The sequence below is a fragment of the Vidua chalybeata genome, chromosome 2 (genome assembly GCF_026979565.1).
Source record: "Vidua chalybeata isolate OUT-0048 chromosome 2, bVidCha1 merged haplotype, whole genome shotgun sequence".
Taxonomy (NCBI): domain Eukaryota; kingdom Metazoa; phylum Chordata; class Aves; order Passeriformes; family Viduidae; genus Vidua; species Vidua chalybeata.
In genome coordinates, this window is record NC_071531.1 from 82,558,970 (window position 1) to 82,579,091 (window position 20,122).

Here is a 20,122-nt window from a genome sequence, read left to right on the forward strand (position 1 = left end):
CCACAGGAAGAGGTCAGATAGTTCTGGACCTGAAAGGGAAATTTCACAACTGTTAAAGCTTGCAATGAGTCTCAAGAACTCTATTCCAGAACTGCAACTTTTTTTATACCTGTAGTCACTTAAAAATTAGGAATAGAGTAGTATGATTTTGCAAAATGTCTTGTTACCCAGATGATATTTTTTGGGAAATTTCCTAAGTGGTTTAAAATATTCTATCCTATCAAGTATATGTTTACATTGGGCTTTGCCAAGATGGTAACACAGATATCCTCTTAGAAGAGGTTAAGCTATAAAGCAAGGGAGTGATTTTCTAGAGAGCTACGTGGGCATGTTAATTACCAGGGTTAATAAAAGGGTGATCTTTGTGTGCATCAATTCTTGGGTGTCCAAATGGAAAGACTTTTACAAGGACTCTAATTTCCAGGGATGCTTATAAAAAGGTACCTCATTTTGGGCACTCTAAAATGAAATATATTCAAATCAATTGCAGTCTTAATAAATAGATCAGAAAATTATGAGAGGTACTGGCCAATTCTTTTGCTCTCTCTGATAATGCTGAATTATACCTTAGTGTTATGTCATTAAAAAAAAAAAAAACAAAAAGGACAATAAGATGCTATTTTTAGAAATCTCAGACATGATCAAGAAGTTAAAATAAAAATTTTTTAAACAGGGTTTTTACAAGGATGTCAAAACCACTAACCCCTCCTCTGCCCCAATATGCCATATCACCTAGTCTGGAAAAAGAAGGACTAAAAAGCACCCAGACTTCTAAAAACCACCAACTGGCTCTAGCCTGGACAGGTAAGTGAGTAATTTACTCACTAACCAAAGGATTGGCAAAGGTCCTGCCATGACAGCAACCTTCTCCCTGCTCTGCATAGCCTGGCTCTCTACCTATCCCAGTCCTAACCTGCTGGAAAGGAGGAGCTTTGCTCTGTCCCTTCCTTATTTATAACTTGTTGAGAGCTGGGAGGGAGGGAGGGGTGAGCTCCCTGTGGTGCATCCTGCTGCTGCCTGCCCGTGCCAGCCTCGCAGTCACCACCGCAAATGCCTCCCGCTCAGCGCGGTGGCCGCCTCCGTGCCCTGGGCTTCCTCTGGCTGTGGGCGCTGGTGGAAGCAAAGACCAGAACTTACTACCTTGGGATTGTGGAAGAGAACTGGGACTATGCACCATCTGGGAAAAATCTGATCACAGGGCAAAGCCTCTTAGAGGACAAGTAAGTGACTGGGGGCTTTGATAAGCTGGAGATGTACCAACAACTCCGAAACAAAATTGGTTAATTTGATAATTTTGCTGCAAATGTCTTAAGACGGCCTTTTCCTCGTTGTTATTCTGATGATGTTGTCATAGGTGAGAATTCAGTTTCAAGGCAAGAGTAAACTTTGATTGATTTCTCTTCCATTGTGGTTGATTAAGAAAGGTGATAGCATGTATTTGAAGAGGATGTTAATGAACGGATATTTGTCAAAAAAGCATCAGGTATGGGCTCAAAATCCCCTACCTGTATTTCATAGAGATGCAGGTATCCCTGGGACTTGGTATCAAAAAGCAAACTTTTTTATAACCAAGCACACTCTTTGCAGTAAAACACAAACCTCTGTTTACTGGCATATTATGTAATTTTAAGTATTTTCCCCAGTAAAATTTGGGAAACTTGGTAAGATACTATGAAATTCAGATGTGTATAGTACCTATGAATGGGATACAAGTCCCATTGTGTTGTATGTGTCCCATACAACTGTGAGGACTTCCATTTTGGGAATGTGCACAGATAAGTGCATAGATACACAACAGTGAATGGTCAGACAGAATTCCTGGTGATCTCTGAAACTGGGGAGTGCAGGCGAGCGCTGTGATGAATCGCGCCTTGGCCAGTGAAACAGGTGTCTGTTCGCATGCCCACACGGCTGGGGCTGGCTGTGTTCTCCTCCTAGAGCAGGAGAGCTGGCCAGGATGTTGGATGGAGATGGCTCTGATGCCTGGTGCCTGTCTAAAGAATGATTTGGGTTGGAAGGGACCTTTAAAGGTCCTCTCATTCACCTCCCCTGCCATGGTCAGGGTCATCTTCAATTAGGTCAGGTTGCTCAGAGGCACATCCAAGCTGAATTTGAATGCTTCCAAGGACGGGGCATCTACCACCTCTCTGGGCAATGTGTGCTGGTGTTTTACCACCTTCATTGTTAAAAACTTTTTTGTTACATCTGAATTGACTCTCTTTTTGTTTAAAACCATTGCTTCTTACATGATAGGATTCAAATGTGTGGGAATTTTTGTAACATTTCATTGATATTTTTGACACACTAGAGGTATTTTGGGGATCCCTCCTCAGTGTCTAGGCTTGGGATTGGAGTAGGAGCTGTGAGGAAGTGAGGAGGTCCTGGTCTCTGTACCAGGTTTGGAGGCTGACTGGGAGCTAGATGCTGCGTCCCAGAAGCTAGAAATGGAAATGTATGTTCTGACTTTTCAGGAAATCCCAAGCAAGTCTGGACATGTCTCTAGTGGTAAGTAATTTCAGAATCACTCTCAGATGAATTTCTTAAAAGAAACTATTTTGTCACAAGAAGGAGATGAGAAAGTTTTATTTTTCAACACAAATGTATGCTTAAGCTTTTAATAGCTAGAGGTCCCAGATGGCATCCAAGTAAATAGGTATTACATTTATAGGTAGAATTAAGGGTAATAGTTTGTTCTCAGCCCATGAAAACAAGCTTTACTGGCAAAATTATTCTTCATTTATATTAAATACCTGAATTTCTCACTTTCCTAGTCTTTATAGCAGAGGATAACTTTCTCCACTCAATAAACTAGAAGATCTCTCACTACAGAGTAATTCAGCATTAACTGAAGAGCAGCTACTTATAAATCCACTTCAGTGGAGAGGTATTCAATAGAGAGATACCACAGAGAGATTGGAATCTGTTCTATAAATCATACTTTTGAGGCTGTGTGCACTTCATGCTTCCTGAACATCAAGTGTCACATTTACTTTTGTGACATAAATACAATTTTTTTTTTTACTAATCGGCAACATGGGGATGGAAGATGCTTTATGTCTTCAGTCATCATGGCAATGTAATAATTACAGAATGCTAATTACAAAAGGTTTACCCAAAGAGGATTTTAATCTAGAATACACATTCAAAGCCAGGGAGATGTTTGCCACGAACTCCCTACATGCAAAATAATTAAGCGATTTTTGTTATTTTACTCCATTTTTAAACCGTATTGAGTTAAGCCAGGATAAAATGCTGTATTCTGGAATAACAGTGTCTGCATACGCATGTGGGTTAAATAGTGAACCAGAAACAGCTATTTTGACTATTCAGCTCTTTAGGATAATCTCTAATGTAAATTTAAAACAGTATAATAATGGGCTACTTTTCAGCTAATTAATTGGTTCCTACGGATATTATTAAAAAAGTAGCTCCATAAGCAAAGTTTAAGGATCAGTTTCCAGGTAGGGATTGGAATGCCTTTCGAGCCGTCTCTGTTCGGCAAGCAGCAACACTCAGTCTGGCTGAGCCAAGCACTTCTCACCTTGTGAAGCATCCTCACAGCACCCATCTGATGGGGCACTGTCCCAGTTTTATTGAGAGCAAAGTGAAGATAAAGAGCTTGCAGACAAGCCGATTATCTTTAAAAGAATTGGTGCATACACAAAAAGGAATCTTCCCTTTGATTCCAGCTAGCCCACAGAGATATAATCAAAACCACTTATTCCTCAGTACTTAATGAAAATCCTGAGTTAGCAAGTGTGCAATGGAAAGTGTTACGTTTCCTGGATCAGATAATGACATTTAAGAGATGATTTTCAATGTTGCTTGCCAAAGTCAATAATATCTTCCTCAGCCTTTCATTTTTAGTAATAAAGAGGATAAAGGGGGCTTTGGTAGCTGAAGCATAGGGCTAGAAACCAGGTGAGCAGATTCTGGCACCAGACACAACTATGATGCTCAGTTCCTGCTGTGCTGGTGCTGAGCGAGCTGCCTCCGGAGTCAGGAATCCTAGTGCTGCATCACAACCTGCCTGGGTGTGAGCTGAAAAGACTGCCTCTCATCAGAGCTGATTAGGCCAAATGAGCCCTGTCTTAGCAGAATTATTCTGCTTAAATGATTATTTTTGTCTTACTGCAGTGCTCCAGAGCCAGCTTGCTGCTTGCACAGGTATCTTGCTGAACATCAGTAATTTTAAAGCAAAAAGATTAATGAGGCTGTTCACCTCTTCCCTTTGTCTTGTCTAAGCTTGAGGCCCCAAGCTGTTCTACCAATTCTCGTAATTTGGAGTGTTGTGAGTAAAACGAAGACATTTCACTCTCTGTTCTCCCTTCAGAAATTAAACTTACATTTTCTGGAGCACACAGGGCTTTGGAAATCACAGGTCCAGATTACGGCCACTGAGCATAGGTGAGCTGTGAAGGGGGGGTCAGTGTCCCTTCCCACCTGACATAATTGGTGCTGGCATCATGAAACCATGCTGGACTAGACACAAAGGGTGCAAGTGCTGTCAGTGCTGCTGGATGTGCTGCAGATCCCTGTGAGGTTTTGTGAGTTAGGGCATGGGTATTGCTGCTGCAGGAGGGTGAGCTTGGATGTTTTCTGCTTTCTTTAATGGTCACATGGAAAATGGCCTTTCAAGAGCAGACTATACCTAGGTGTTATGGTTTGACATCCACCAGTCATTCTTTCCCCACTGTAGCTCAGCCCTCAGGATAAAAGTTTAATTGATAATCCCTTGAAATTACCTTGATACGAGTTTATATGATGGACTCTTAAATCTTGCTCTGCTGGTGGTAGGTGTTAGTAAGTTTTGCCTGACGGAGCAGCTCATCCCTTCTCTTTAGGCCACCAATCCTACGTTTATTTATGTGGGCCAAATCTTTCACCCACCAACACTAACGGGTGATTTTGTTAGCACAGCATCAAACACAGTTTGTGCAATTTGCCTGTGAGGAGATCCCACCCAGAGAAATGACGGTGAAACTGTCGTCACAGATGCTACACTAATGGCTGAGTCATTATGAGGCCAAATAACCCAATTGCAACAACAGCAGAGATGATCATTGTGGGAAGGGTCAACATCAAAAGGGTATTTGAGGTGAAATCCTGGCTCTAATGAAGCCTGAGAGGAGCTTTGTTACCGACTTTGGGGGCAAGTTTATTGTAGGAGGGAAGCCGTCATACCACACCAGTGACACCTCAGAGCCTCATCTAAGATTTCATGGATTTTATTGACCTCTGTGGCTCATGTGGGTCAGAGAAAGCCTAAAAACATCCTTTGAGGGCTTTGTGTCTTTTGAGGACACTCAGCTTTGTTGTTCCACGCTTTGTGGTCAGGGCACCATTTAAAAAGATGAGTTGGCACCACTGGTCCCCCTTCCCTGGCCATCCCTCAAGCACAGACATTGCACTGGCCTGGGCATGGGAGTCATGGTTTCTTGGAAAGTTACCTTGAACAGGTTACGTGACCCAGGGGTTGAAACAACTGTGGCAGTCTGGAGTCCTATCCTGGCACTGCCATGGCTTACTTCAGCCACCAGAAAAATCAGGACCTTTGAGGAAATAAAATGGTTATAAACCCAAACACAGAGTATGTAAAGAGTGTGGAGAGTAAGGAAGGTTTCACCATCTACAGATTTTAGGGAATATAAAGATGGTTGTTTAAATGGTTATGAATGTAAAGTCTATGGGACTTCAATGGAACAATGACAATAAAAAGAAATTTTGCATTTGCATGCATTTGCACCCAAGAGTGTACAGTAGCTAGTGAGAAAGTTAACCACAGGAGAAAATTTGGGATTCCACATCTAGTAGTTATTCTGAGCGCTGTTTTTTGGCATTCAGTGGTGATTACAGCAGTAAACAATCTCAGGAGGCTTTGAAATTGTATCTGTGAGGATCTGTCTCCAGGCTACTGAAGAGCTGTTTGCTTGGCCAATGTAAGCACCTCTTGGAAAACATAACCTCTGTTAGGTTGTAGCCTTCAGATCAAAGGTAACACAAACCTGGTTAAAATTATGGCAAAACACATCTTCTGTGTGATAAAAGAAATGGGTGTAGAAATTACACTTCACACATGGATCAACCTGGAAATGGCAGACTGTTTGCATGTCTAGTCTTGATTTGAAGTAGAATATAGATTTATATTGTTTTACTCTTTCTGTGGAAGATTTCTATTGCTTGCCATTGCAGGGAACTGGATTTCTATAATTATGCTTACACTTACTTTAAAGAACAAGAGTTCATTCCCTGTTAATAATTCCCTGTTCCACTCAGGTGCATTTCCAACTTTTCTTGGAGCTTTGGAAGTGCTGAAAGGGGTCAAGCACCAAAATGAAATCAGACACAGAAATGAAGGCAGGATTTGCATGTCTTTCTCAGTCAGAACAAAACTTTTTATGCCAATTTGCAAACCTGCTTTATCTTTATATGTAACCTCAAAAATGGCTTGACCACAGGACATGAAAAGGAATTTAGGAAGTTTGCATGGGTACTGCCCCAGAGGATGTAGCATTCTCCTTTAATGTAGGAAGAAAGGCTGGCTGAGCATAATGACTTTATGCACATGAAGTGCAGGCTGACAACTGAGTTGGAGGGAAATAGTTAAAATTTAGAGGAAGCTCTTACATCTGCACAAGGTCAGAAAGAAGGAAGAGGTTCAGACAGAAGCAATCACAAAGCCACCAGGAGGATGAAGCAGTTTGAAGTGAGCAGGAGAATATGAAGAGGCAGGGAGAAGTGTTCTTGTGACAAGAGAGGAATGACAGATAGGAAACATTTTGGCATTAAGTTTAGTGTGGATATTCCTTCTGCAAAAGGACTTCAAGCACTGCAATGTGAAGCAGAGCAGCACTTGTGAAGAGGCACGGAGCTACCAGCTAATTGGGAAGGCTGAGGTGGGCCTTCAAAATCCTCCTGGATGAAATGGGACAGCCTGGGCACCTGGAATGGGACTCACAACAACCTGAGTGCTCTGTTTTCAGGTACTGAGGGCAACCGAAAGGATGTGCTGGAAATGCATCTCTGCACACACAGAGCATCACCTACACTGTGACTGGCTGCAGCTGATATCCATTGCACCCACTTGAACAGTCCTCCTTTTAGAAAGCTGCCACTAAATGACTTGTCCTGACTTCTAGATGGCTTTAAGTAGAAGGCAAGCACAGATCCAGATATTATAGCATAGCTTTAGGCACTGAGACTTTCTCAGAACCTAAGCCTAGAGGGTTTTCTCATGGTAATTTCTTAAACTTTGATAACTAACTGGATTTTGGGATCACAATCTATGCATTTAAAGGAGCTAGGTTCATGTGAAGCATTTAACAAAGCCTGACTAAGAAGTGCATTTTTCTGGGGTACAATTCTCCTTCTTCCGAAAAGACAGTATATCCCAGAGGTGTTATGAAAGAGCGTGCAGTGTTGTCTGGCCATAAAGACACTGTCATCATGGCAAAAGCATGGTGCCATTGCACCAAAATATTTAGTGGCTGGTGAAATTGGAAAAAAAAATCTGATGAAAAATATCTCCTGAAAATAGGGACTTTCTGAAAAAAAATTCATTTGATATTTTGTACAGAAAATTTCTTATTTCTTATTTCTTCATTTTAAAAAATCAATTCATAATTCGAATTAGGGATAGTCATGTGAATACATTGCCATGAGGTAAGGAAGCATGTGCATTTACACTGCACTCCTACTGACACCACCGCCTACTCTGTGGTAAACACTCTGGTAGCAGCTCTTCCCCCAGGCAATAGAAGGTATCATGGTGAATGTGGTGTGGCTTGCCAGGTCTTGCTATGTCCACAGACTACAGACCTGCTAATTCTCTGAAAATCCAGATTTCCTGGCAACTCATTCCTTAACCCTGCTTTTGGGGGGTATTTATCCAGCATATGCTAGTCTGTGAAGAAGCAGAATGAGAAGCTTCTGCCCCTTCCCCCTGATCCTACCCCACTGTTTCTGCCCCAGCAATATCATTGACAATGTTTTAATTGCTGCCAAGACTTGTGGCTTCTTATAAAGTGCACATTTCAAATGAAAAAGTGTACTTTTTGGAGGCTTTTATATCTGTATTACTTCAGGGGTCTGTTTTAGACAGTGATTGTGGAGGTGTAATGACCACAGGTCAGGGATGTTGTGTATTGTGGAATCATAGAAATCACAGAATCATAGAAAGATTTGGGGAGAGGGAGAAGTGGATGTTATGGTGAAGAACTTAAAGCAAATCATGCCTTTCAACTTATGTGACATCCGTCACTTCGGTTGCTTGCCCTTCAAAAAAGAATCTAAACAAAATTGGTGGAGCAAGTGAACTCACCAGTCAAAAACCTCACAATAAATATGAAATTGCTTTATTTCTGCCAGTGATACTTCAGGAAAATTTAGTTCACTTTTTAATGAGTTTTTTAGGAAGCATGAAAGTTCAGTCAATCTTCAGGGGATGGAAAAGCTCATGGTCAATTATGGTGAAATTTGCCATACAGTCCCTTGCTTGCTTGTGTAGCAAAGGGTCTAATTTTTGCCTTCATTGAGTATTATAACTAGGGATGAAGATTGTATATCATATTTATCACCTATAACATGGAGAGAATTAAAAAATGGATTTTATATCATCACAGATAGGATGAGCATGGGTCATCAGTATGATATAGTTAAAAGGGCAAAACTGATTCCCAATTATGTAAGAAATACTGACTGGGAGCATCTCTGGCCCTAGCTGGAATATTACTTGCCTATTGTGTGAGTTCTTGTGTACAGACTTCAACAGAGATAGAGAAATACTTGCTTTCAAAAGAGAGCTTTGCGTAAGATTTGTGGTTGGTTTGTCCAGAAGAAGGGTAGGAGGCAATTTGGTCAATTAATTAAATCTTATGCAAGTGTCTGCATAAAAAAGAAGTTTCTGATGGCATGTGGCTCCTTTGATCTGAGAGAGAACTTGACTGGAACCAGTGATTGGAGTGTGGAGCTGGATGATATCAGACTGCAAATGCAATTTAGGCTTTGAAGGGAGCAGGTATTTAAAAGTCATAATGTGTTAACCACTGACCATATGGTGGGTTCTTCATCACTTGAAGTTGCTATAAACATAGACTGTGGAATGTGGAAGTTATACATTTCATGCAAAATACATTTACTGCTATCCTTCCAGGGAGTTGAGCTGGTTGATTAGAATCTCTCTTACTGGCTTTTGAAATATCTTAATTTCATTTTATTTTCCTTCTGAACAGTCATGCTTTCAGAGGTGAGGTTTCAAACCTTCAAAAGAGGAGAAGCTGTTAAAATTGAGCAGCTTGAGGCTTGAGTGGCTGGTCCTCAATGAAGGCTTGGAACAACTGTGCTAAGGACCAGACCTGCAAGTGGGATGGTTGTTACTGTACAGAAAGGGGCTTGGGCCCTGCTAGTCCCATCCTGATGTACTCCTGAGGTTTAACTCAATTCCACCAGCCATGAGATGTGTCCCAGGGAACTATTTATTTGCACTGCAAGCACCAGTTATTTGATCAGTTCTTAAGACAGGTTTACTGTCTCTCAAATTTTTCCTTCCCGACGCTAGGTTTGCAAGCGTGTATGCAACAAGAGGAGCCAACCGGATAGGACGTGTGTACAAAAAGGCTATTTTTAGGCAATTCACGGATGACACTTACTCCCAGGAGATCCCCAAAGCAGCATGGCTGGGGTTCCTTGGCCCAGTCCTGAAGGCAGAAGAAGAGGATGTCTTTATCATCCATCTGAAAAACTTTGCTTCCCGCCCATACTCTGTGCACCCACACGGGGTCTTCTATGACAAGGACTCTGAAGGTAAAATCTGGCTTGCCTTTTCCTCTCTTTTTCCCTGGAGTAACGAATATAATGGCTACAAGTCTGTCCCAGTATTTATTGTTATTGACATTGACATCAGAGGACTTTAGATCACCCTCTCATAAACTCATCAGTAATTGCAGCTGATGACTAAAACCAGGAACAGCCTCATCTCAAAACTTTTTGCCACAAACTTTCAACACCTGGGATAAACCCAGTACTGAAACAGGTTAGATGGGTCTTTTTGCCTGAATTATTTTTCTGAATCATAACTCACCCATCTTCCCTCCTTCCTTCTGCCTCTAGTCTATTTGAATAGATGGAGTTCTTGCAACTAAATGTTTTCCTCTCTTTTAGCCTATAACTGACATGATCTAATTTTCAGAATCCCAGACCTATGCATGTGTGTTTTTGTTAGAGGATTGTGTGGATGTGCCTACAGTCAGTATTCTCATCAGTTTCCTGTGAAAAAATACACACTGTTAGATGAAAAAATTCTAGATGACTGATAAGAGTGAAAAGACTAGGAAGAAATGCCTATTAATGCATTTTTTAAGGTTTATCTACCAATAACAAATGGATTTTAACTCCCAATATATTTGTGGTCAGATTGACAGAAATTCTGAGTTTTTTCAAAATTTCTCAATGATTCTGTATTAGTGAATGCTGCTATTATATTATAAATACAAGTTAAAATAGAATAAATTACACATTTATTTAACAAAAACAACTAGTATGGCTAAAGTCTTCCTTTTTCCTTTTTATGTATTAGGAGCACTTTACCCTGATGGAACTGGCGGTAAAAGCAAAGAGGACGACTTTGTTGTTCCCGGTGGAAATTACACATACACATGGCCAGTAAGGAAAGATTATTCCCCAACTTTGGCAGACTCAAACTGCTTGACTTGGATTTACCATTCTCACATTGACACACCAAGAGATATTGCATCTGGTTTAATTGGGCCTCTGCTGGTGTGTAAAAAAGGTACTGAGCTAGAAACACTGATAGAGCAAGCCCCTCTGCCAAGCTTGGCATCTTAACAGTCATTTTTGCTTACAGGTTTAAACATGATGGTCTAGAGTCTATCCCTACATAGCCCGTAAAAAGGGGCAAGGAATAGATGGGCCATTCCAGGAGCATCCCAGGGTAGGTATTGTAGCTCTGGGACAACCCCCTTCCTGCTCCCCTTTGGCTTCACGATAGATTTGTCTCGGCTGGTGGAGGGACTGCAGCATGCTTTGTGACCGTCCCGTCGTGGCCAAGACCAAAAATAAGTATTCTCAAACTGAGGAAGTTTCAGGATGAACAAAGGACTTATTGCTCAGGAAATCAAATTAGAGCTGGCTGGGTGAATTTGGCATTAGCATTTACATATTTGAAAGCCTAATCTTTGTAATTTTTTCCACATAGAGAGTATGTATTTATTTTTGTTTACAAATTGTATCTCACAACCTTATGGAGATCTGCACAGAACAGCCTCTCCTGTGTATTTTATAGCCTGCTAATGTTGTGCTGGAGACATCATGAACCAGCCCTCTCTATCAGCTGAGTCATTGCCACCTCTGCCCCTGGGCACATATAACTCTGCCACCTCTTTTCAGTAACTCCCAGAGTACAAAATCAGCCTTGATTTCATATGCAGTACTTCTAAGTGAAGTAGGTTCTATATATGAAGAAGATAAAGACTTTAATGTGGAAAAGACAGGCCTGGTTTCCAGCTTAACTCACACAATTAAAATGTCTCAGACTTACATTCTCCTCAAGAGCCTTTGAAATCCACAGAAGTGACTATGTGACACTGAGCTGATAACTACAAGATAACATAGGAGAGAGCATATTCCAAACAATCCTAGCCTGAAAGGCCAGATTGTCTCCATGTTTGGCCTTGAATTCTTGAAGGAGGATATCTACGTGATGTAGTCCTCCAGCTGGTGGTGGTGGACACAGAACTGAGAGCAAGACTCTGAGCTTTCCCCGGAGAAGGTGGAGGAAGGGAAAGTTTCCATGGGATCAGAGATAGACTGATCGGAATGAAGTCTACATCCACCAGTGGTTAACAACAGACTACTCAGTATCACTAGTCCTGTGGTCTCAGGTTGCTCCCCAAACAGATATGTGGATAAAGATGTTGAACTTAGCTGGAATAAATTTTGTTCATCCTGTCTTCGGCCTTTTAAAATTTAAGTATCTAGTCCTAGATAACACTCATGGATTCCTTATCAGTCTGCGGAGAGCGAGCTGGGGGTATGGTTCAGCATTCATTTCAGCGCAACAGAAATGCAGGCTAGCACTCATTACTCCTTAATTCCTTGTCAAGAAAACCCATGAGTCACTGGTTTCAGGATAGATCCAGCTCATGACCTGGCTCACTGTGCAGGAACACAGGTGCTAACTGTCACTGACTAAGGGACAGGGTTGGATGCAATGGGCCAAAGAGTGGGGAAATGGGACAACAGATATTGGCAGGTGCTTGTGCTCATGTCAGACCAAAGAGATACTGAAATATGATCTTGACTTAGCTTATCTTTGCCTTCTGGAGGCACTCATCTGTTCAAAGTCTGTTGGAGGGAATGCCTTAGAAGAGCAAAATTAAGTGAAATTCATCCTGCCCTGCAGACTGTGGGCAAAGAACTGTATTTCCTCAAGTGTGCCAAAGTTATTGTCATTTTTAAATTCAATCTGGTCCCAGGCTTTTTTTATCACTTTCCTTTTTGTTTGCAATCTAGGAACTGCAGATGAGACCACAGTAGAAGGGACTGGTGCTGCTAATGCTTTTGCCCTGATGTTTAGCATTGTAGATGAAAACTTCAGCTGGTACCTCGATGAGAATATAAACACCTTCTGCTTAGAACCAGACACAGTTAACAAAGAGGATGAAGGTTTCCAGACCAGCAACCGAATGCATGGTGAGAAGGACTTTTGAGTAAATGGTGACCTACAGCAGTGACCAGGCTCTTTTCAATTCATTAGGACTTTCTGTCTCCTGTGATGTCTCTCCTTTATCTGTGTCAGCAAGGAATGGGTCAGAATGTTGAAGTACTGTGTTGATAAAAACCTCTCCCTAAAAACAGCATGACACTTGCAGAAAGATTTTGGCTTTCATGCCCAGCTCTGACATTTGTTTAGCATTTTATCTTAGGCAACAGATTTTTGTCCAGCTGTGAAAAGAGCAAAGAAAGCTGCAAAGCAATTTGAGGTGTGTGTATTGAAAGAATGGGCTGGCTGGTATAACCACTGCTGCCCTTCAAAGATATATTGGCCAATGGTACTTTGTGTTATTTGGACATTTGGTGTAAGAAGTTAATTCCAGATATTTCTATATATTTTGTTTGTTCCAGGGAGCCTAGGAAATAATATATTTTGCAAAATATGAGTCTCATTCTCCTAGCATCCTGATACATTATCAGATATGGAAGCTAAGGAAGATAGAGCTGACTTCACTGATTTGGCTGATAAAATTTTCAAATCTAAATTTCTTGAGTCTGGCACGTAATGGTATATTAAAGACATAGGACAAGAGGAAATAGATTTCAGCCATGCTAAATAGCTGCAGAACAAGTTAACTTCATTATCAGGCCTTTTTGGTGATGACTTGGCCTTTGCAACATCTTGATATTCCCCAGGATGTTTTTCACAGACACAGACAGAGAATTTGGGGCATTTGATCATACAGAGCAATAAGACGTATGTTCAAAATGCTACTCTTCATCAAAGAGCCTGTGAGGGCCTTATTTAGTGTGAACATTCAGGTAGTTTCTTTTCTGGGCCAGGAAAGGATCACCCATAGAAATGGGATCAGAGGCACTTTTCTTTCACCTCTCATAAAGTCTCATACTTTTTTTTTTAGCTATTAACGGTTATATATATGGCAATCTCCCCGGCTTGGAGATGTGTGCTGACACTTCCATGTCCTGGCACTTGTTTGGCATGGGAAGCGAGATAGACATCCATGCTGCTTATTTCTACGGCCACACGTTCACTAGCAGAGACCAGAGAGCAGATGTGGTCGGTCTCTTCCCAGCGACATTCATCACGGCGGAGATGACTCCTGGCAGCCCCGGGAGGTGGCTGATAACGTGTCAGGTCAATGAGCACTTACGAGGTACGCTGCCATAGACCTCCCTCATCAGCTTCTGTTATGTTTGGAAGAGAAAACTGGGAGATGTTTCCAGGGGAAGCAGGATTTGACACTTTTTTTGTGTGACTTTGGAACAATTTGCAACTATTTCACCAGATAAATGTCATGATTATGAGTTTTGTCACCAGAAATGATACATGTTGGGCCAAATCTTCAACTAATATGAATGACTTGGCGGTGTAACTTAAGTGAGGAAGACTTGCTAGACCCAGCACTGTCACTATGCTTCCTAGGTAAACCTGAGATTTTTATGAGCAATGAGAGGAGCTTTGAATACCAATTTTTCAGCACAGTTTTTTTGTTGTAGGTAAGTACTTATGCATAAAAAAAAAATCATGCCAGCTGAACACTTAATAGCTTTTTGACTTATGGAAATCAGGCAAAACTTGGCAGTGTTTTCAGAAACCATTTTGTGAAGAAATTTGATGGTGATGTTGTGATATTTGTATGGTGCAAGACCCCAAAAGCGCATATCATAAACTGGGTGTCACGGCAGCAGGCAATGTATAGTTATCATAGCAGAGACGAGTTGGGAGAATTTTTACACATTGATTCCAGTGGAGTTTGCATCAGGCAAAACAGACTCGACTCTGGCAAGCAACAAATAGCTTCAGCAGAAATAACCAGTCTGTATTTCAGTGGAAGTCAGGGGGAGATGATGCTATTTTGCAGATATCTGGAGTCACTCTGACCTCCAAAATCATTCTACCATCCTTATGCAGATTAAGAAATCGAGTAAATAAGTCCCCTAAAGAGTGTCATTTATGTCTGTGGGTTTTACCTATTGCATAAAGTGTACCACCTTGCAAAGGAAGGGTGTTGGTATCTGGCCCATTGTAGGCAGAGAATGTATTTTGAAATAGAAATTTACTGTAGTAATTGTTTCCAATCCATGTAGCTCCCAGAGACTTTTGAATGTGCATTTGTATCCATGAGAATGCTGACTCTGCAGGTGGTCAGGGACAGTCTCCAGACTCTTTCTTCTCCCAGGTGGTATGGAGGCACTATATGATGTTCAGATCTGCCAGAAAAACTTGTCTCACTCTTCACCAATCAGTCATAAGAGAAGATATTACATTGCTGCTGAAGAAGTGCTCTGGAATTATGGACCTGACGGTTATGATAAATTCACTGGGCAGGGTTTGAATGCCACTGGCAGGTAAGATTTCTTGTCAACTCCTGTTGTGCTTTAATTTCAGGAGTCAGTGTGACACTGCCCCAGTGATTCACATGGGCTAGGTCCTGCACTGTCATTAGTTTTAATTGAAAGGGGCAGGGAGGAATGGATTTAAACAGCCTTGTCAGGAAGCTAGATGCATAACTGCAATGCTTCAAGGTGCCTTCTGGAAGCACTTATCTTACTGCATTAAATCCATGGGGAAAGTGAGGCACACCAAGTTCAACACAGTTAATGACCCTTCATTGAGGCTCTTCAGGCAGCTTTCACACTTACAATCAGTGCAGTTCAGAGGTGCCACAGTGGCAGAATTTTCCCCCCTGATATTACTGATGGAGACAAATTGCATGATAGTGTCTCCCAGAAAAGCCAACAATGATTAGACACAGTGTGCACAGTTCTTGCCCTAAGGTACGTTGATACAGATGTCTCCCTAAGTAAATCAGGGTTAAACATAAAAGTCTAATGTACAATGAATGCTCATTTGTTGGCTACTTCAAACCAGTAATATATTTCTTCATGTGCTAGGAAAGTGTATGGAGATTAGTAGCTTGGGGGGTCATTTTCCCTGTGTCTGGAGTAATAACTTTATCTGAAATGAAGAGTTCTGCTTGAACCTTCAATTATTTAACCAGTCTGATTTGCTAATTCCACAGTGAATCTGCAACATATTTCACACAAGGGACTGACAGAATAGGAGGGCAATACTGGAAAGTTCACTACGTGGGATATACTGACGCAACGTTCAGTAAGAAGACTTGGTCAGAGGACATGAAGCACCTGGGAATACTTGGTACAGTGAATATTTTCCCCTCCTGTCGTTACATCAGGTTTGAATGTAGAACCGTCTGGGCTGAGAGGGGAATTTAGTGCATGCAGCTCTCTCTTCTTTTGGTGGAAATGTGCTGGAGAGCAGTCCTTCTAATATCTTCCCTCACTCTGTTTTTTAAGGCCCTGTTATAAAAGCTGAAGTGGGAGATACAGTGCTGGTTACTTTTGCCAACAAAGCCAGAAGAAGCTATAGCATTATGGCCCATGGTGTAAGCTTCAGCAAGCTGTCAGAAGGTGCTCCCTACTTAGATGGTAAGTTTTGGCTGCACTAGTGGATTGAAACATCTATAATACTTGAGTCCAAAAATCTGCTGCTGAGCTCCGCAGGTTTGCCCTTTCATGGATGCTAAGGCACAGAAAGGATGCTTTGATTAGTTTGAATCTACCTTTCATGTCACAATCAATGGGACTCCACAGTCTGCAAATGTGATGGTTCTTCTCCTTGGATATGTGCCCGACGAGATATCTAAAACTAGCTGAGGCCTATGTTGAATCGAAGTCACAAGCACAATCCCATTTCTCTTAGTTCTAAACTAATGCTCCATTCCAAGGAGTGGATTGCCTCTGGACACACTCCAGAATTATGACTCTTAGGATCTGGCATGATGGCCCTGCTGAGTCTTTGGCTATAGCTATCCACATGGTCTCAGCTGCATCACTCCCAATTCTCTAATCTAGGCTGGCCATTGCCCTTGCTTTACTGTCAGGATAGTCAGTTTCAAAGGCAGCTTTTATCTGATATCCCTGGAACATATCACAAAGCAGTGATAATCCTTATTAATTCTCATAAATACATAAATGTTGAAATGGACCATTTATTAAATTCTTCCTCTCATTTTGTACAAGAACAGGGTCTTATCATCTAAGTTGAACTATTGAATGTTAAATATCCTGTAAATTGGTAGGTACCTTTTACAGTCAGTGACAAGAAGACCCTCTGGAGCTGTGATTCTGTCTCCACCAACCACAGAAGAAGAGTTTGAGTTAGGGACTAAGCTTGAGATGGCCCAGTTAAGGTGAGATGAATCACATTCATAGCATCTACAGAGATAATGCTGTGGTCTCTGAAAAAGTGCATTTTCAGCCCTGAAAAGGAATGTAGTTTTCTTGTTGCCTAAATTGTTTTGTTTCCACTACAGCGCATCAAAAGAAACTCATGAGACATAATCCCTCTTTTGAAAATTGTGCTGAGAGAGAATTAGGTCAACATGTAAAACCCATCATACAATAAAGTCAATGCAAAAGACTTTATTAAATTGTTGCCTCTTGTTCCTGACCTTGTAACTCAACAAATTCACCAGGAGGCAAAATATAAAAAAACAACTGGCTTAAGTTCAGCCTTTAAGTTATCTGCCCAGATCCTAATGCCACCCATGTCAGAAATAGATCTCCAATGGAACTGCAGCTTCCTGCTTGCAAAGCTGTTGTGCTTTTATTTAACAGTCCCTGGTAATAGTGCCCTTCAGCACTGCACACTTCAGTGTGTAGCAAAATCAACCCAAAACCTGCAATTCAGCAACCATGTGAGCTGGCACACGTGTGGGTATTTGGAGAGAAACCTGACTCCAGATTCATCAATAATCTGTCTTCCCCTTCTTCTCTCCTTTTAACTCTTGTGCTGTGGATTTCCATTACATCTATCTACAGGTGTTTACATGCAGAAATCCTGTAGGTATACATGCAGAGCCTGTAGGTTTATGCTGAGGGTAAATAATTTTTCAGAGGTTGTGCATTGTCTAAGTGCAGCTTACTCATGTGGAAATACTGTAAATAAAAATACTTACATCTAGAGATATCTGTAGATGTATGGACCTTTTTCAGTGCTGTCAGGAAATACCCTTGCATGTTGCATTTGACACTTGTCAGTCTCAGAGAGCTTTTGACTTCAAGTCAATGTTTGCCTCATTGAGGACTGTTGCAGGATGAATCCAGTAGTACTGGATACTGTGGAAGCTATACTCTGCTTTCTACTGCAGTTTGCAGTAAATAGTTGTGCTCAGATGTAACACTGCTATTTTCACTTGTTTCTAAGTTTCTAAGATTTTCTTGGAGTACTAGAGACTGAGAGTGCTGAGAAAATATAGACAATGAATGCTTCAGGGTCAAAGAAAATCTAAATGCACCCTTTGCATAGCAGCAGACAATAGCTCAAATCCTTTAAAAGTAACCTCCAACAAAGAACAATATCATCCACTCTCTGGAGATGCTGACAAAGGCTCCTGTGCACTGCTACAACATAAAAAAGAAATAATTACCAGGATCAGATTTGTTTTGGATTTCTAAAGAGCCACGGCTCCAGGTCCACTCACTAATGTAATTGATTTGTTGGCACTTAATGAAAAGCAGAGTCTGAGTTTGTGCCACAAATAAATTCCATGATAGGGCAGGTAAGTTATAAACATTAGAGGAAGCCATTTAAGCACCAGGATGAGCTCTGCATGTCTTGTCTGATTGAATCCAGATAATCCAACACAGCGTCAGAAGGTGTCTGAGTGGAGCAGCTAAACTTGTTCTGTGGGGAATTGGCTCAGCTGTCCCCATAGCACGGGACTTGGGTGAGATGTTCCCATGGCATAACTGCCCAAATTATGGGATGGTGCTCCAGCTATTGTGGCAAGGGGGAGCTTCTCCACAGAAATCTGTAGCTATGCCCAACTTCCATCTAACTCTTGCAGTCAGGAAGACAAAGCCTTCCTGTAATCTTGGTGCATCTCAACTTTGTCTCTACAGGCTACCTGAAGCCAGGAGCCCATGTCAAGCCAGGTGAAACCTTCACATACAAATGGAAGGTGCCTGAAGATGGAGGTCCAACAGAGAGTGACCCCCCGTGCCTGACCTACCTGTACTATTCAGCCACCGATGCTGTCAAGGACACCAACTCTGGCCTGGTGGGACCTTTGCTGGTCTGTCGGAAGAACACCCTGAATCACGACGGGACGCAGGTGCCCAGCGTGAATATCTGCTTGTCCCTAAGAGCAGGGTGCTGCACCAGGGGTTCCCATACTGGCAATTTGCCCAATTCCCAGCTCCATTTACAGAGATTAAACAAATGCCACTCCTCAGGGTAAAAGCTGATCTAAGGGGATGGTTAAGAAGACAAAATCACTATTCCCTAATATCCTCACTCTTCCCTAGTTTTTTTGTCTTTTGCATGCAAATAATAACTCTTTTCACATCACGTTCTAGACACTTTATTTATCCTTCTGGCTGATGAAAAGGTGCCAATTCCTGTCTCTATGCAGACTTAGTAAGAAGGTGGCTTCGGGGAAAAGAAAGCTTTGTTATAAAAACCTATTCATTTTTATTGAATAGACTTTTTTTTAATGTCTTGTCTTCCTTCTCATCTACAGAAAGGAATAGACAGAGAATTTTACCTCCTCTTTTCAATCTTTGATGAGAATGACAGCTGGTATCTGAACAAGAATATTGAAGCATTTACTGGAGATCCTTCAAAAGTGGATGAAAATGATGCTGATTTCATGGAATCCAACAAAATGCATGGTACAAAATATCTAATGTCTGTTAATTATACCTTTTATTCAATCATATTAGGAAGATGAGTTGGCAGGTTTTATCATCATTCATAGCTTTCTGCACTGCACTGGAGAGTGAGCTGGAAAGCTGTCAGTCAGCTTATGGCCAGCTCCTGATGCCCTTGGAGTGCACGCTGAAACCCCAGTCACAGTGGCAATGGGTGCATCCATCTACCATCTACATCTGGAAAAAGGGAACAGAGCATTGGTTTTAGATACAATACTTAGTTCTAAAAGGCACAATGCCAGAGACAGGTGCAGAAGAAGGCAATGTTCACCAGTGTGTTAAATTTCACTGCTGGCCTTGGCACTGACTCACACAGTAAAATCTACCTGCCCTGCTCTGTCATCTCCCATTTGGGCAGTGACCACCTCTGGAAGAGAAGACACAAAGACCAGGGGAATGGCCAGAAATATTTTACAACATAATTTCTGGATGCAAGTATCTGACTTCAGCATGGATCTCCTCCAAGGTATCCCTGGGATGACAGACTTGAGCAAATCACATAACCTACTGTTGCTTTAGATATATATTGTTAGAGAACTCTGGGGCTTTCTGGACCTATCTATTTTATTCTTCTTCTATGAGATGGATCTCATACTGAAGTTTTGTTCTTTTATAGCATCTTTCACACATTGAT

The 20,122-nt window shown here is 41.5% G+C and overlaps 1 protein-coding gene across 1 annotated transcript in view; it reads left to right on the top strand.

Annotated features, from left to right (window-relative positions):
• The first annotated feature begins 1,050 nt into the window (after positions 1-1,050).
• The window catches only part of HEPHL1 (hephaestin like 1), a 32,576-nt gene continuing 13,504 nt past the window's right edge, over positions 1,051-20,122 (top strand). The window contains exons 1-10 of the mRNA XM_053935078.1: positions 1,051-1,220; positions 9,557-9,801; positions 10,574-10,786; positions 12,529-12,708; positions 13,650-13,904; positions 14,931-15,099; positions 15,774-15,910; positions 16,069-16,200; positions 18,679-18,890; positions 19,299-19,449. Coding sequence (XP_053791053.1) covers positions 1,051-1,220; positions 9,557-9,801; positions 10,574-10,786; positions 12,529-12,708; positions 13,650-13,904; positions 14,931-15,099; positions 15,774-15,910; positions 16,069-16,200; positions 18,679-18,890; positions 19,299-19,449 — 1,864 coding nt within the window. The remainder of the gene's footprint in view (positions 1,221-9,556; positions 9,802-10,573; positions 10,787-12,528; positions 12,709-13,649; positions 13,905-14,930; positions 15,100-15,773; positions 15,911-16,068; positions 16,201-18,678; positions 18,891-19,298; positions 19,450-20,122) is intronic.